This window comes from Setaria viridis, chromosome 4 (assembly GCF_005286985.2).
Source record: "Setaria viridis chromosome 4, Setaria_viridis_v4.0, whole genome shotgun sequence".
NCBI lineage: Eukaryota > Viridiplantae > Streptophyta > Magnoliopsida > Poales > Poaceae > Setaria > Setaria viridis.
Genome location: NC_048266.2, coordinates 917133 through 929788, shown reverse-complemented (window position 1 = coordinate 929788; position 12656 = coordinate 917133). Strand labels below are relative to the sequence as shown.

Genomic DNA, 12656 nt, shown 5'->3' with positions numbered 1-12656 from the left:
CACAACGTACGGCATCATCCACGTGCATGAACATGCTGCACGCCAGACCTTCCGTCCGAATCCGGTCGTTTTTACATTTTAGGTTCATAATTTTTGCTATGCACCTCTATGTAGTGTATATCTAGATGCATAATAAAAACTATAAATATAAAAATACCAAAACAACCTATAATAAGTTACTGACTCGAGATAATGTCTCAAGAAGGGAAAAAATCGATGATCTTAATTGTCTTTTTTGTTGTGAACAAGAATCTACTCATCATCTGTTCTTCGCCTGTGTGGTAGCTAAACAGATGTGGACTATAGTAGCTGAAGTATTTAACTTGCCTGGCTTCCTCTAATTTCGAGTCTGTAGCTAGATGGTGGTTATGTGAGAAGAAACATGGTGTTCTGAATATGTTCAGCTCTGCCGCGATGTGGAGCTTATGGAAACTTACAAACAATTTTTGCTTTCAGTCTGGCAGCTGGTGGCGGGGCTTGCAGCTGGTCTGGCATCCCATGCTCGCGATGCTCAAGAATTGGACCATCTGCACCGGCATCGATCGCCTTGCTGGAAGTGGCGGCATTAAGACCAGAGAGGCTCTCTCTGACTGGAAGCTGATGGAAGGCTTGGAGGTTCATCTCAGTGAGAAACTGAAGATGTGGCTGGTGCCACTGGATGGCTGCAAATGAACTGACATGACCTAAGAAATCAAGTAATGCTAGCTATGACCAATGTGTTGTCTATCTAGAATAAGCTGGAATGTAATGTGTGTGGTGTCAGCCTATTAATGCTAATTGAGTTAAGAATTTCAGGCTGACCTGCGTGCCAAGCTTATGTGAAAGAGTGACTTCCACTTCAATGCTGTAAACTCCTTTGTATTTTTTGCAATACAATTGGAGCTTAAAAAACGACCTATGATTTGGAACGGAATCGAGAAGTCGTTTCACGGAGGACAATATGCAAACACTTTGCGAAGATTCGCTGGTGCCACACAACACTTGGGCCGTGAGCATGGACGGACGGAGGACCTCGGGACCGCATAGAATCAGGCCTTGCTGCCTTGCCAAAAAAAAAAAAGTTGCCAGGCTTTCTTTTGTGAGTTTCTTCGCAAAGCCGGGCTGAGTTGTTGCAGGCCAACATTCAAGCTGGGGGCCCGTGTAGCGGAAGCAGCAACATGATCAAAGCCGGGCTTCTTTGATCATTGATTTGGTGGCCATCACAGGAGGCCCAACGGCCCATCTCGAGACCCTCCCCGAGAAGCAGCGGAGCGCCTTCCAGAACGTTCGGTGCTCGCAGTCTCTCCCTCCCCTCTCCTTAACCCGCACGCACACGCGCGGCGCCGGCGAGGCCACGCGACGACGTCCACCCGCCGCCGCCGCCACCACCGCCACCGCCATGCGGCTCCCCGCCGGCGCACGCCTCGCGCTCCTGCTCGCCCGACGCTCCCTCTCCTCCGCGTCCTCCTCCTCCTCCGCCGCCGCCACCGCCTCCTACTTCCCCCGCGCGCACAGAGGTGAGCCTCGCTTCCCCCCTCCCACTAGGTCTCTCGGATTCTCCCGATTCCTCGGGCCTGGCTTCGCCGCCCCGTGATCTCAGCTGCTCCCGCCCCCCTGCAGGGATATGGAGCGATGCGGCTCGCGCGGCGCCCTCTCGGAGTTCCCCCTTCTCGTCGCCGAGCTCTGCCCACAGGTTCTTCCACGGTGAGTGGCGAATGATAGGGGAAGCTTTGCTGTTTCTCTCGTTATATTTCGGAGGATTAGTGATCTCGGCTACTCGGGAGTGGGGCTGACGGTGGAGTGATGGTGCAGGGACCAGGCCGGTGGCTGCAAGGGACTACTACGATGTGCTCGGTGTCAGCAAGAATGCGAGCCAGGCCGAGATAAAAAAGGCCTATTATGGGGTATGATCTCGATGCCTGTTGAACCTGACATTTTGAGAGAACTGTCTGTGATCATTGATGGATATAGATACTGCATGCTCAGGGTGTAAATTAATTTGCAAGGATATTTGGTAGATGTTCATGGTTCCAAGTACAAAAATCTTAATGTGTGAAAATGTTTGACATTAGCACTGTCGTGTTTAGATAGCACAGCAGCATTCACCCAATTTAGCAACAATTTTGTTGGTCTCTGGTCAGCATTTTTGTTATGTCGATTGACCGCATGTCTATGGTGTTCTAAGGATAATGCATGCTGTTATTATATTCTCCATTCTGCAACTGACCTTACCATGCCTGCTTTTTTTCTGTCTCTTTTCTCCCAAAAGCTTGCAAAGAAGCTTCATCCAGACACGAATAAAGGTGATGCGGATGCGGAACGGAAGTTTCAAGAGGTTCAACGAGCTTATGAGGTACTTGATGTCCGTTTACTGTGGTATGTTTTTTTACCTAACTTAAAGGGTTGCGACTTCTGTGGATTCTGATGAATACCTATTCATCTTCAATGTAGACTTTGAAGGATGAGCAAAAAAGATCATTCTATGATCAGGTAATGGTTCAAATTGTCTTTGATGATATATGTTTTCATTTCTACTTCTCGTTCTTATCACAAATATTTTGATGATTTGTTAGCAGTCAAATGTTTATAACTTATTGTTCTATTATCTGCGCTGTACAAAGAGTCACCGTAGCAACCTTTTAGAGTAAGGTTACCTGCAGTCTCAAGCACGAAATCAGAATTGACCTCTCCTTGCCTACAGGTTGGTGCTGATCAATATGAGAAAGCTTCTGCTGCTGGAGGCGGAACTGGCAACCCGTTTGAGGGTGGTTTTGGAAATCCATTTGAGGATATTTTTAGTGGTGGTGGTGGTGGCGGCGGCGGTGGAATGAATGATGTATGCCATCCCTTTATAAACTTATTCATCATAGCTAGCTTTCATGTTTCAATTGTTGCTTTGCTTCCTTTCAACTTATTATAATATGTCATCGAATGTACAGAAGAAAACTGTCTTCTGTTGAAGCTTATTTCATTTTGCGATATTATTTCATGAACTTCTTTGGTCTAAGCACAAAATTTGTGTTCACCAGGCATTGTGATTTTGTCTTCTTATCTTATGCATGCTAAATTTTATTCTACCATAACTTATCTGGCATCAATACTGGATGATTTGATTTATATACGACTTTTATTTGGGAAATAACTATTAGTTTCTTTCATTTAGTTATTTAGCACATACTTCTGTGTTGGCTACTTGGTTATTATACTTTTATTTCTTGTCTCCATTACTTTGTTTCATAGCTTCAGAACGGATGACTTTTCGTTGGTACATGTACTTTATTCCTCTTTTAAATCTGTGAAAACTAATTCTTTTTTTTTGTTTGGTATGAAGTTCTTTAGGAACATTTTCAGGGATAGGGAATTTGGAGGACGTGATGTTAAGGTAATTTCTATACTCATTTTCATTGCACATCCAATTGTACTCTGTGAATTGCAGTTCCATTAATCCCATTTTACAGGTTGAGCTTGAATTGACATTTATGGAAGCAGTTCAAGGGTGCACCAAAACGATCAACTTCCAAACTTCTGTAATATGTGAAACCTGCAGTACGTAGATGCAGTTTTATCTCATGACTACCTTTTTTATGGTTTTATGGTATATGCCTTCTGAAATCTGTTTTTTTCTGACCACTTCTTTTTCCAGGTGGAGCTGGTGTGCCTCCTGGAACCAAACCTGAAACATGTGTAACTTGCAGGGGAACAGGATTTGTTAGTTCTTCCTCCAGCAAGCTTATATTTTTATCCATTCAATTCAACTAGTGCGCTTATTTATGTATTGTTAACAGATGTTCATGCAAACTGGACCCTTCAGGATGCAATCAACATGCACAAAATGTGGTGGTTCTGGGAAGACTGTGAAGGTAGGATTTTTCCTTTTTAATGATAGATACCAACTGCAACTGCAAAAAAATTCAGCGTAGTACAGTTATGGTATCAGGCCTCCTATGAATCATTATAGTACAACCTCAGCATATATATTTCAATGAGGCTGATGATTCTGAAGCCTGAATTACTTTCAACCTCACCATCAGTTATTCTACTAGTAATAAATGATGTATTTCCTGACTGCACCTAAAGCTAGTTCTATCATGTTATCTACTTAAAAGAGGAGAGGTACTTGAGTTACCCTGTGCACTATGGTCTTTCTTTATACAGTTTATCTTATGAATTCTGATTAACCTGGTGGTTATGCTTTTATGTTGTTCTAGGATTTCTGCAAGACATGCAAAGGAAACAAGGTTGTGACCGGAACGAAATCAGTTCGCCTTGATATACTGCCTGGTGGGTTTCAAGTTATTGTCATTCATTGTAATGTTACAGTGGTGTTAGGATGCTCTTGTTCTGTGTTGCAAGATGTAAATGTTATTCTGTTGTTGTAGGTTCGGACGACGAGGATACTATAAAGGTGATGAGATCAGGTGGAGCAGATCCAGATGGCCGTCCGGGTGATCTTTATGTGACCCTCAAGGTCAGTCTCTTCAGTGCCGATCAAGTTACAATTTAGTAGCTCTGTTGATGATGAAAGAATGAAGATAGTTAACCTTCCAAGGCTTTTTTTTTTCTCCAGGTTCATGAGGATCCTGTATTTCGAAGAGAGAGAGGTGATATTCATGTTGATGCTGTCCTGAATGTGACTCAGGTAATTTATTGCGTGTTCCTACAATTTGTTCATGTGCACCCTACGGATATGATTAAATGTTCATATGGTGCTAGCCCTCTTTCCACAGTGCTAAGATTGTGTAACAATTTACTATATATAGATTGTGTTCATTGAAGGCAGTATCTCAGCTTGTTTATGTACTCCTACCAAAAACAGAAAAATAGAAAATATTTGTTAACTCTCAGTCGGACAGAGAACAATATCTCCTAATTTTGGTCAGACTGGCTCTTGATGGAGTCCTTGTGTTAGCACCAACAAGGGACATAGAACCTTGCGTGTGCATCTTCTATATTAAACAGCTGTCTACTACTAACTCAATCAGTCGGGTATAGGCTAGGCTATATGCCTATATACATAAATATTCTTGCACAACTGTTCTCTTAGTATATTTTAATAGCATATTGATTTTGATTACTCTTATATACTACATAGGCAATATTGGGAGGGACAGTTCAAGTCCCAACTCTCAGTGGAGATGTTGTTCTAAAGGTATGTTCAGATCTATTGACTTTCATGGTCTATTCCCTTTTTATGTTTACTAAGCGGTGAAATCATCATTGGCCGCACTATCTTATCACAGGTCAAGCCTGGTACTCAACCTGGTCAGAAGGTAGTTCTGAGAGGAAAAGGTAAATTGTGTACATTGTTTATTCTGTTTTCTCAGTGTATTATCTAGTGACAGTTGTAACACAGTAATTTGATGCTTTTTTTCTTGTGGCAAAGTAACTAAACAATGAATAAATAAATAAATTCTGGACTATCATCTCACTAGTGTCAAATCTTTTTAACTTATGTGTAGTAAGAATTGAAAATTTAACTGGCATTTTAGTGAACTGCCAATTTGCCTTTGAGACAATGTAATAGTGCCATTGCTTTTTGAAACTAGCGTGTTAATATAAACCTAAATACTATGTATCCTGCAGGTATCAAGACAAGAAACTCATCATACTACGGTGATCAATACGTCCATTTCAATGTCAACATCCCTGTGTAAGTTCCCCCTCAAAACGAAATACTACTCTCTTGCAATGTGCTCCTAGTCTCCAACAGGTAAGTCTGACATAACACTCCCTGCAGGAATTTGACGCCGAAACAGCGGGAGCTGATCGAGGAATTTGCCAAGGAAGAGCAAGGCGAAGACGAGAAGGATGCAAAGGCAGCCAGTGCATCAGGATAGCGAATTTTAGTTGCCATCCACACTTCATTAGCGCCTTAGCTGATCTTACGGCGGAGGTAGAATAGGCTGCTGCCTGAAAGGCTGAAATTCATGGGGGCAAAGATATAGTTGGTTGCTTAGAATTCCAATCGCAACACATAGATCGTTGTTTGAGATTTTGTAGCTGGAATAATACCAGACCGCCCTGTCCGATGTGCGTAATGCTAGCAAGACGTGCAGGGTCTCTTGTACAATTTTGTGGATCAGGGTGACTATATATGTAAAACACACGGTACCCACCAAGCTCATGTCTCCTGTTGAGGTTTAATTGATTCGTCTCGCGAATTAGACTCCATGTGTGGTTTTGTGATCCTTGAGAGACTTTGTGTGGAGAGAGACTCCATGTGTGGTTTTGTGATCCTTGAGTTAAACTAAGTTCATGTCACATCAAATCTTTAGAGGCTAATTAGAAGGATTAAATATGAGTTAATTATAAAATTAATTATACAGATGGAGGCTAATTCACTAAGTCTAATTAATTCATGATTAGCACATATTTACTGTAGCATCACACTGTCAAATCATGGACTAGTTAGGCTTAATAGATTCGTCTCGCGAATTAGCCTCCACGTGTACAATTGGTTATGTAACTAGTCTATATTTAATATTTCTAATTAGTATCTAAACATTCGATGTGACGGAACTAAATTTTAGTCCTGACAACCAAACGGGTCTTCATTTTCTTTCCTCCAGCACTAGCAATAATTAGTATAGTCCGTGCAAACACTGCGTTGAGTAGTTGACATCCTGAACGCCTTTTCTCTTCTCCATACAGAAAGGTTTGCTTTTGATCCTGTCCACAGCCTGATCAACCAGATGCTGCCATCATCTCATCACCAACAAAATTGTTGCTATCGTCTCGAATTCCCCCAGAAAAATGGTGGTGGTGTCTCGACGCAGGAGAAGAGGAGGAGGAGGGAGGGCGCTGCAACGATGCTGAGGCCGGCCCTGGCGTGCTGCAAGCTCTACATCTCCGAGGCCCGCAACGCGCCGGCGCTGCGCGCCATCGAGCGCGCCGCGGCGGCGCAAAGCCCGGCGGCCGTGCTCGTCAACGCGTTCGCCGACGACGCCTACAACCGAGTCGGCTACACGCTCGTCGCCCCACTCACCGGCGGCGGCGACCCGGCCCCGCCGCCGCTGCATCGCGCGGCGTTCGGCGTGGTCGCGGCGGCGCTGGAGGCCGTGGACTTCGGCGCCCACGCCGGCGCGCACCCGCGGCTCGGCGTCGTCGACCACATCGCCTTCCATCCCTTGGCCGGGGCCCGCCTCGACGACGTTGCCGCGCTCACCAGGGCGGTGGCCGCTGACATCGGAGACAAGCTTCAAGGTTCTTGTGTTTCTCCCAAGTCCCAATCACCCAAATTGTGATTAGCACATTGGTAAAGTTTTCATGGATGACTATTGTTAACAAGAAATTCAACAAAAATTTATCTTTTTATATATGCTACAATTGTGGAAAATCTTGCGACTGTTCCAAATGTTTCGGCCAAAATCCACTTTTCCTTGTTCAAATGGTGTTTTCATGAAAATATGTTGTTAAAAGATCTGGACTTTCCCCGGTTCAAACATCTTTATATTTGTGTGGTTTTACTGAAACAATCATAGAATGGCATGGTTAGTGCTCATTGTGCTCAATGCGATGCCTGCAGTGCCAACATATCTGTACGGAGCAGCTCACAGGGAGGGCAGAACACTAGCGTCCATCAGGAGGCAGCTCGGCTACTTCACGCCCAACTCCCCCGGCGAGCAATGGCGCGGCTCGCCGGACACGTCATCGCTGCCCGTCGCCCCGGACGCCGGCCCAACGACGCCGACGAGGTCCAAGGGCGTGGTGGCCATCGGCGCGACGGCCTGGGTGGACAACTACAACGTGCCCGTGCACACGGCCGACGTCGCGGCGGCGAGGCTGATCGCGCGGGCGGTCAGCGAGCGCGGCGGCGGGCTGAGGTCGGTGCAGGCCATGGGGCTCGCGCACGGCGAGGGCGTCACAGAGGTCGCCTGCAACCTGCTGGACCCAGCGAGGGTCGGCGCGGATCAGGTGCAGGAGAGGGTGCGGCAGCTCGCCGCCGAGCAGGGGCTCGCCGTTGGCGAGGGGTACTTCACCGACTTCTCCCAGGAGAGGATCGTCGAGCTGTACATGCAATCAGCTGAAGCCGAGGCTTCCCAGCACTGACAGTAATTTTGGCACCGTGTGAAAACAAGTGATGGCAGCATCATGCCATATCAGAACACTGATTTTCAAGGGCAGAAAAGGAGAACAGATCAACATAAGGGCAAAAAAACTAATGAAATTATAGGATTCCATAGTCCATCTATCAAATTAGCAGTTTAAAACTTTCAATCATGAAACCGATTTACATGTGCAGCGCAAAAGGTTGTAAAAGTGTGCCAGTATCAATGCAATCCCAAGCCAGGTTACTTTCAATCTCAAGTTATAGTAATTACAGAGCACAATACATCCAAGTTGAGCTCCCAGAAACAAAACACTCTAGACTGCATAATAAAGTGAACATGCAACTGGAAGATTGTCCATTAGGGCAGGTAGATGCAGTATTATCCTTTAATTTTGTGAGCTGAAACCACCCCTGGCTTGTTATTCTGGTCTTCGACCGGCTCATCGCTGGTTCTCCCTCCTCCGGGCGTAGCGGGTCCGGTCATTGTACCTAGGCCTATCTGCTGTTCTCTGTGGCACCGGTTCTACCCTCCTCTGCCTCTCCGGGGGCCTCTGAACAATCTCCCCGTTAACAAAGAGCTCAGCTGCGACATAAGAAATATAAGAGGACGTTAATACATTTTTCCAAGAGTAACAACTCGACTAGGATAAATCACAGGAAGCAAAGTACTAGCAACAGCCAGTGTGAAACATGAATGCGTTAATGCTACATCTCCACTGATCCATAACTCCATTGCTATGGAGAGCAGAACAGAAAGAGAGAATTGCTTTCAGTCCATTAGCATTCAAAACAAGACATTGCCAAAAATGACTCTCTTGCTTTGCCAAGATGGACTAAACAAAATCAAACAACAAAGACATGTTTCAGACCTACTCTTGACAAACCTAAGTAACATTGTCTTTTCATTGTTCATAGCGTTGTTTCATCCCTACTGATCTGTGCCCAATTTCATTAAGGTGCAGAACCGTTAGAGAGACACTTGTTGTTAGTCCATTAGCATTCAAAGCAAGAAATTGCTGACTAAGCTCCATGCTTTGTCAAGATGGACTGGAAGACCAGCATGGTTAAAAAAGGTCATTGGTTGAACTACCAAAGGCAAACAGATAAAAGCCTAAAAATGATAAAAGACTTGGTGAAAATGAAAAACAAATGTTTCATCCCTACTGATCTGTACCCCATTTTATTGAGGTGCAGAACCGTTAGAGAGACCATTGTTATTAGTCCATTAGCATTCAAAGCAAGACATTGCCAAATAGGCTCCACGCTTTGCCAAGATGGACTAGAAGACCAGTGTGGTTAAAACTAGTATCTGGTTCCACTGCTGAAGTAAAAGTACGTAGAAGCTTGGCAATAATGTGTTGGTAATGTCTCATCCCTACTGATCTGAGCCCCATTTCATTGAGGTGCAGAACCGTTAGGGAGACAATTGGTATTAGTCCATTAGCATTCAAAGCTGGGCATTGCCTGTAAGGCTTCACAGCTTTGCCAAGATGGACTAGAACACCATTGGCATAGGATTGGGCCTGACAGGGCAGCACTGAAATGGAACAATGCCCCAATGACATTCGCAATGTTCCTTCTCATTCAGGTACCGCTAACAGACAGTCAGTACTCCGTAGCCATTGAAAGAAGAAAAAAGTGCAGGCTTCATCATGCTTCCATGATGAGATATGATATTTACAACAACCAAATCTACCACAGAGCACCCACCAATACCATCCTAAGATATAGGCAATCATACAGTGACGCCACAAATAACCATATCAGCCATGCAAGAGAAGAAAGATACCTCCATAGTCCTTGTACTCAGGATCAACATACGAATCCGGGAGCACGAAGAGAACTCCAGGAAGCCCTGTAGCACACATCATAAACAGCAAAGCATCAGATATGTGCCAGGTCGAGTTCAGCAAAAGGGCAGGAAACTAATGAACCAATCATAGGGCATAGATCGAACGAACCCTCGAGCTTGTTGGACGTCTCCTCGTCGATCTCGCAGCCGAACCCGAAGTAGCGCTCGCACGAGACGTTGTAAATCTTCCTCTTCGCCTCCTCCTCGCTGCATCAGAGAAAAAACGTCAGATTACTTTCCAAAACTAACTCGCTCCTCTATTTCAACTTCCAAAGTGAGGGAACTGCGGTGGCCCGGCGGGTGAGAAGAGCACGCCGTACCTCCCGAGGACTTTGGCGAGGGTCTGGATGTAGCAGTCGATCATCTGCTGCTTGTTGGCGCCCTCCCCTCCGGGCTTGTCCATCACGATGAGCCAGTGCTCGTAGTCGCAGCCGGGGAAAAGCGGCGCCATCTCCGTGGGCGCGCGGTCGCCGCCCCCGCCACCCGACCGCATCGGGGAGTACCCGTCCCCGCCCGGCCGCCGCGCCATCCCGCGAGGGAACCCGAGGCGGGAGGCCGCCGCGACGACGGCCGGGCGCAGCAGCGACTGCTCCGTGGCGGCCGCCGACGGCCCGCGGCGGAGGAGCGCGGAGAGGGGGGAGGAGGAGGCGCGGCGGGAGAGGAGCCTCCGGGCGGCGGCGGCGGCGGCGGCCATGGTGGTAAAACCCCTAGCGGGCTGGGAGTCAGTGGATGCAGTGGTGGAATGAATGCGAACTTATTAAAAGCTTCGTGACGACGGCGAGGGGTGGGTTTAGAGGCCCGCCCGGTGGTGTTTGGGTTGAGATGGACCTGACATGGGCTTTGATGGACCGGATCTGGGAAATAATGAAGCCCAGTTGGTGAAACAAAGTGCAAAGTGTGAAGCAAAGAACAAGACGGGAAACCTGTATAGCTTCCGGCTTCCATTGTTTGAGATTCGTGCACGCAATATCATCCGTCGGATGTGTCTCCCCAACCCTAGATTTGTCCACCCGGCGCCGCCGCCTCCTTCCCCGGCGCCGCCGCACTGGGCTGGCCGGAGACCCGACGCCCCCACGCGCCCCCGTGCTGCCCCGGCTCCCCGCCGGCCACGCGGCCCCGGGCGCCGCCGTCCACGCGCGGGTGCTGGCCGCGAGCACCGCCGGCCACGCGCGCTGCTGCCGGCCACGCGGGCGCGGCCCCGCGCGCGGCGCGACGTCGGCCGCGTGCGACGCCGCCCCTCGGGCGCGGGGTCGAGTCTGCCGTCCGCTTGTAGGCGCAGGAAGAAGACAAGAAAAAAAATTGTTGATCCTTATTTGAATAATGTTGAACCTTGTTGTTCAAATGTTGAAATAGATAGTGAAAAATGTTGAATGATGTATTTTGTTACAAAATGTTGATTTCTATTTTTAAAAATCTTGAACCTGATATTTTTAGATGTTGATCTGACTTTTACAAAATGTTGAATCTGATTTGTTGAAATGTTGAATGGTTTAGTTAAATGTTGATCTGAATTTTTTTAATTAGGTCTAATGGGCTTTATAGTTGTGAGGTTTAACCAGCTGCTGGTAGAACCCACCGGATCTGCACCGTCGATTGGGTTAAGAGGAATTGAGATGGTTTTTATCGGAGATTTTGAATTAAAAAAAATGCTTCACACATATTACGTAGGACTGTTATTTTCAAATTCACATCCACCAGAAAATTAATTATCCATTCGAAATAGGAAGGAGAGGGTGCAATTTATTCATTGAATCTATACCTAATATTAAAGAGAGGATGTTTCTTTCAATCCTTCAACCGTCGTGATCATTTTGCGAAAACCCCCCTCAAATTTTCAGTAATCAACCCGCAGTCCAATTTTGAAGAGAGGGGAGCTCAGGTGGAAAAAGAAGGGAAGAGAGGGGGTTAAATGAGAAAAAGCTTCTCCTTTCTTAAGAGGCGACGGAGGGGATTGGGCGCGGGCAGCGGCCGGAGTGGGACGCCCCGCCGCTGCCCCGCGCGGCCTCGGCGATGAGGTCGGTCGGGCGCTTGGCAGTGCGGGAGGGGGCGGAGAACGAATACGAGGCTTGTGGGCAGCAACGCTGGGGCACGGGCCGACGGCGTGCGCTGAGGAGCAGACTCGAGGGGACCGGCAGCGTGGACGAGGCCGGCCGGCCTGGGGCATATGGCAACAACGGCGCGGGACGAAGGTGCGGGCCGCCGTGCGGTGTTGGGGCCATGGGACGTGAGGCGGTGGTGGGGCCGGCGGACTGCGGCGTCGGGAGCGGAAGCAGTGGGGGCTGGTGGAGGGAGGAAGCTCTGGAGGTAGCGGTGGAGCAGAGACGCTAGCGGTGGACTGCCGCCTCTCCTCCCATCGCAGCGCTGCCCTACCATCTCTCCCTCGCGTGCGTCCTCTATGATGCTCTTCTCAGTGCTCCCAGTAAGGGAGATGGCAGCGCAAGGGCAAGATGCGGCGCGACTGTAGCATCTCCTCACATCCATGGGCCGCACCTTCCGGCATCCTCATCTCCCAGAGCCCTCCCTTCCAGGTTATCGCAGCCCCCTCAATTTTATGCATCCAGATTGATTTGGTTGATCTGCAGTTCAATTTTGTGAATATGTATTCCATTTTGGTTTGTTTTGTTTCGATTTGGTCATTGTAGGTGCTTGATTTGGTGATGAGAAAGTTGATTCGTCAAGTTTATCCTAGGACAACGAGATTTATCGGGTGAACTAAGGGTATCAGGATGAGCCTACCATGGAGAAAGCTCATAGGTCCATGCCCTTCCTTCTACT

General features: G+C 47.5%; 3 protein-coding genes across 3 annotated transcripts; 2 read left to right on the top strand and 1 right to left on the bottom strand.

The window, feature by feature from the left end:
* The first annotated feature begins 1291 nt into the window (after positions 1–1291).
* LOC117854241 (chaperone protein dnaJ GFA2, mitochondrial) lies at positions 1292–6150 on the top strand. The gene is made up of 17 exons (XM_034736542.2): positions 1292–1496; positions 1600–1683; positions 1792–1883; positions 2249–2332; positions 2431–2469; positions 2681–2815; positions 3311–3361; positions 3438–3525; positions 3623–3687; positions 3765–3839; positions 4188–4260; positions 4359–4447; positions 4547–4618; positions 5072–5128; positions 5220–5268; positions 5563–5629; positions 5717–6150. The coding sequence occupies exons 1-17, from the start codon at positions 1379–1381 to the stop codon at positions 5814–5816; spliced, it is 1338 nt and encodes a 445-aa protein (XP_034592433.1). The 5' UTR covers positions 1292–1378; the 3' UTR covers positions 5817–6150.
* Positions 6151–6269: 119 nt separating this feature from the next.
* LOC117854089 (formiminotransferase cyclodeaminase-like protein) lies at positions 6270–8280 on the top strand. The gene is made up of 2 exons (XM_034736371.2): positions 6270–7182; positions 7505–8280. The coding sequence occupies exons 1-2, from the start codon at positions 6672–6674 to the stop codon at positions 8026–8028; spliced, it is 1035 nt and encodes a 344-aa protein (XP_034592262.1). The 5' UTR covers positions 6270–6671; the 3' UTR covers positions 8029–8280.
* Positions 8254–10636, bottom strand: LOC117854090 (multiple organellar RNA editing factor 2, chloroplastic). Its single transcript, XM_034736372.2, has 4 exons — positions 10202–10636; positions 9991–10088; positions 9819–9884; positions 8254–8612 (listed from the first exon to the last, which is right to left on the bottom strand). Exons 1-4 carry the CDS (start codon positions 10573–10575, stop codon positions 8470–8472), a joined length of 681 nt encoding a protein of 226 aa, XP_034592263.1. The 5' UTR covers positions 10576–10636; the 3' UTR covers positions 8254–8469.
* Between the last annotated feature and the right edge of the window lie 2020 nt (positions 10637–12656).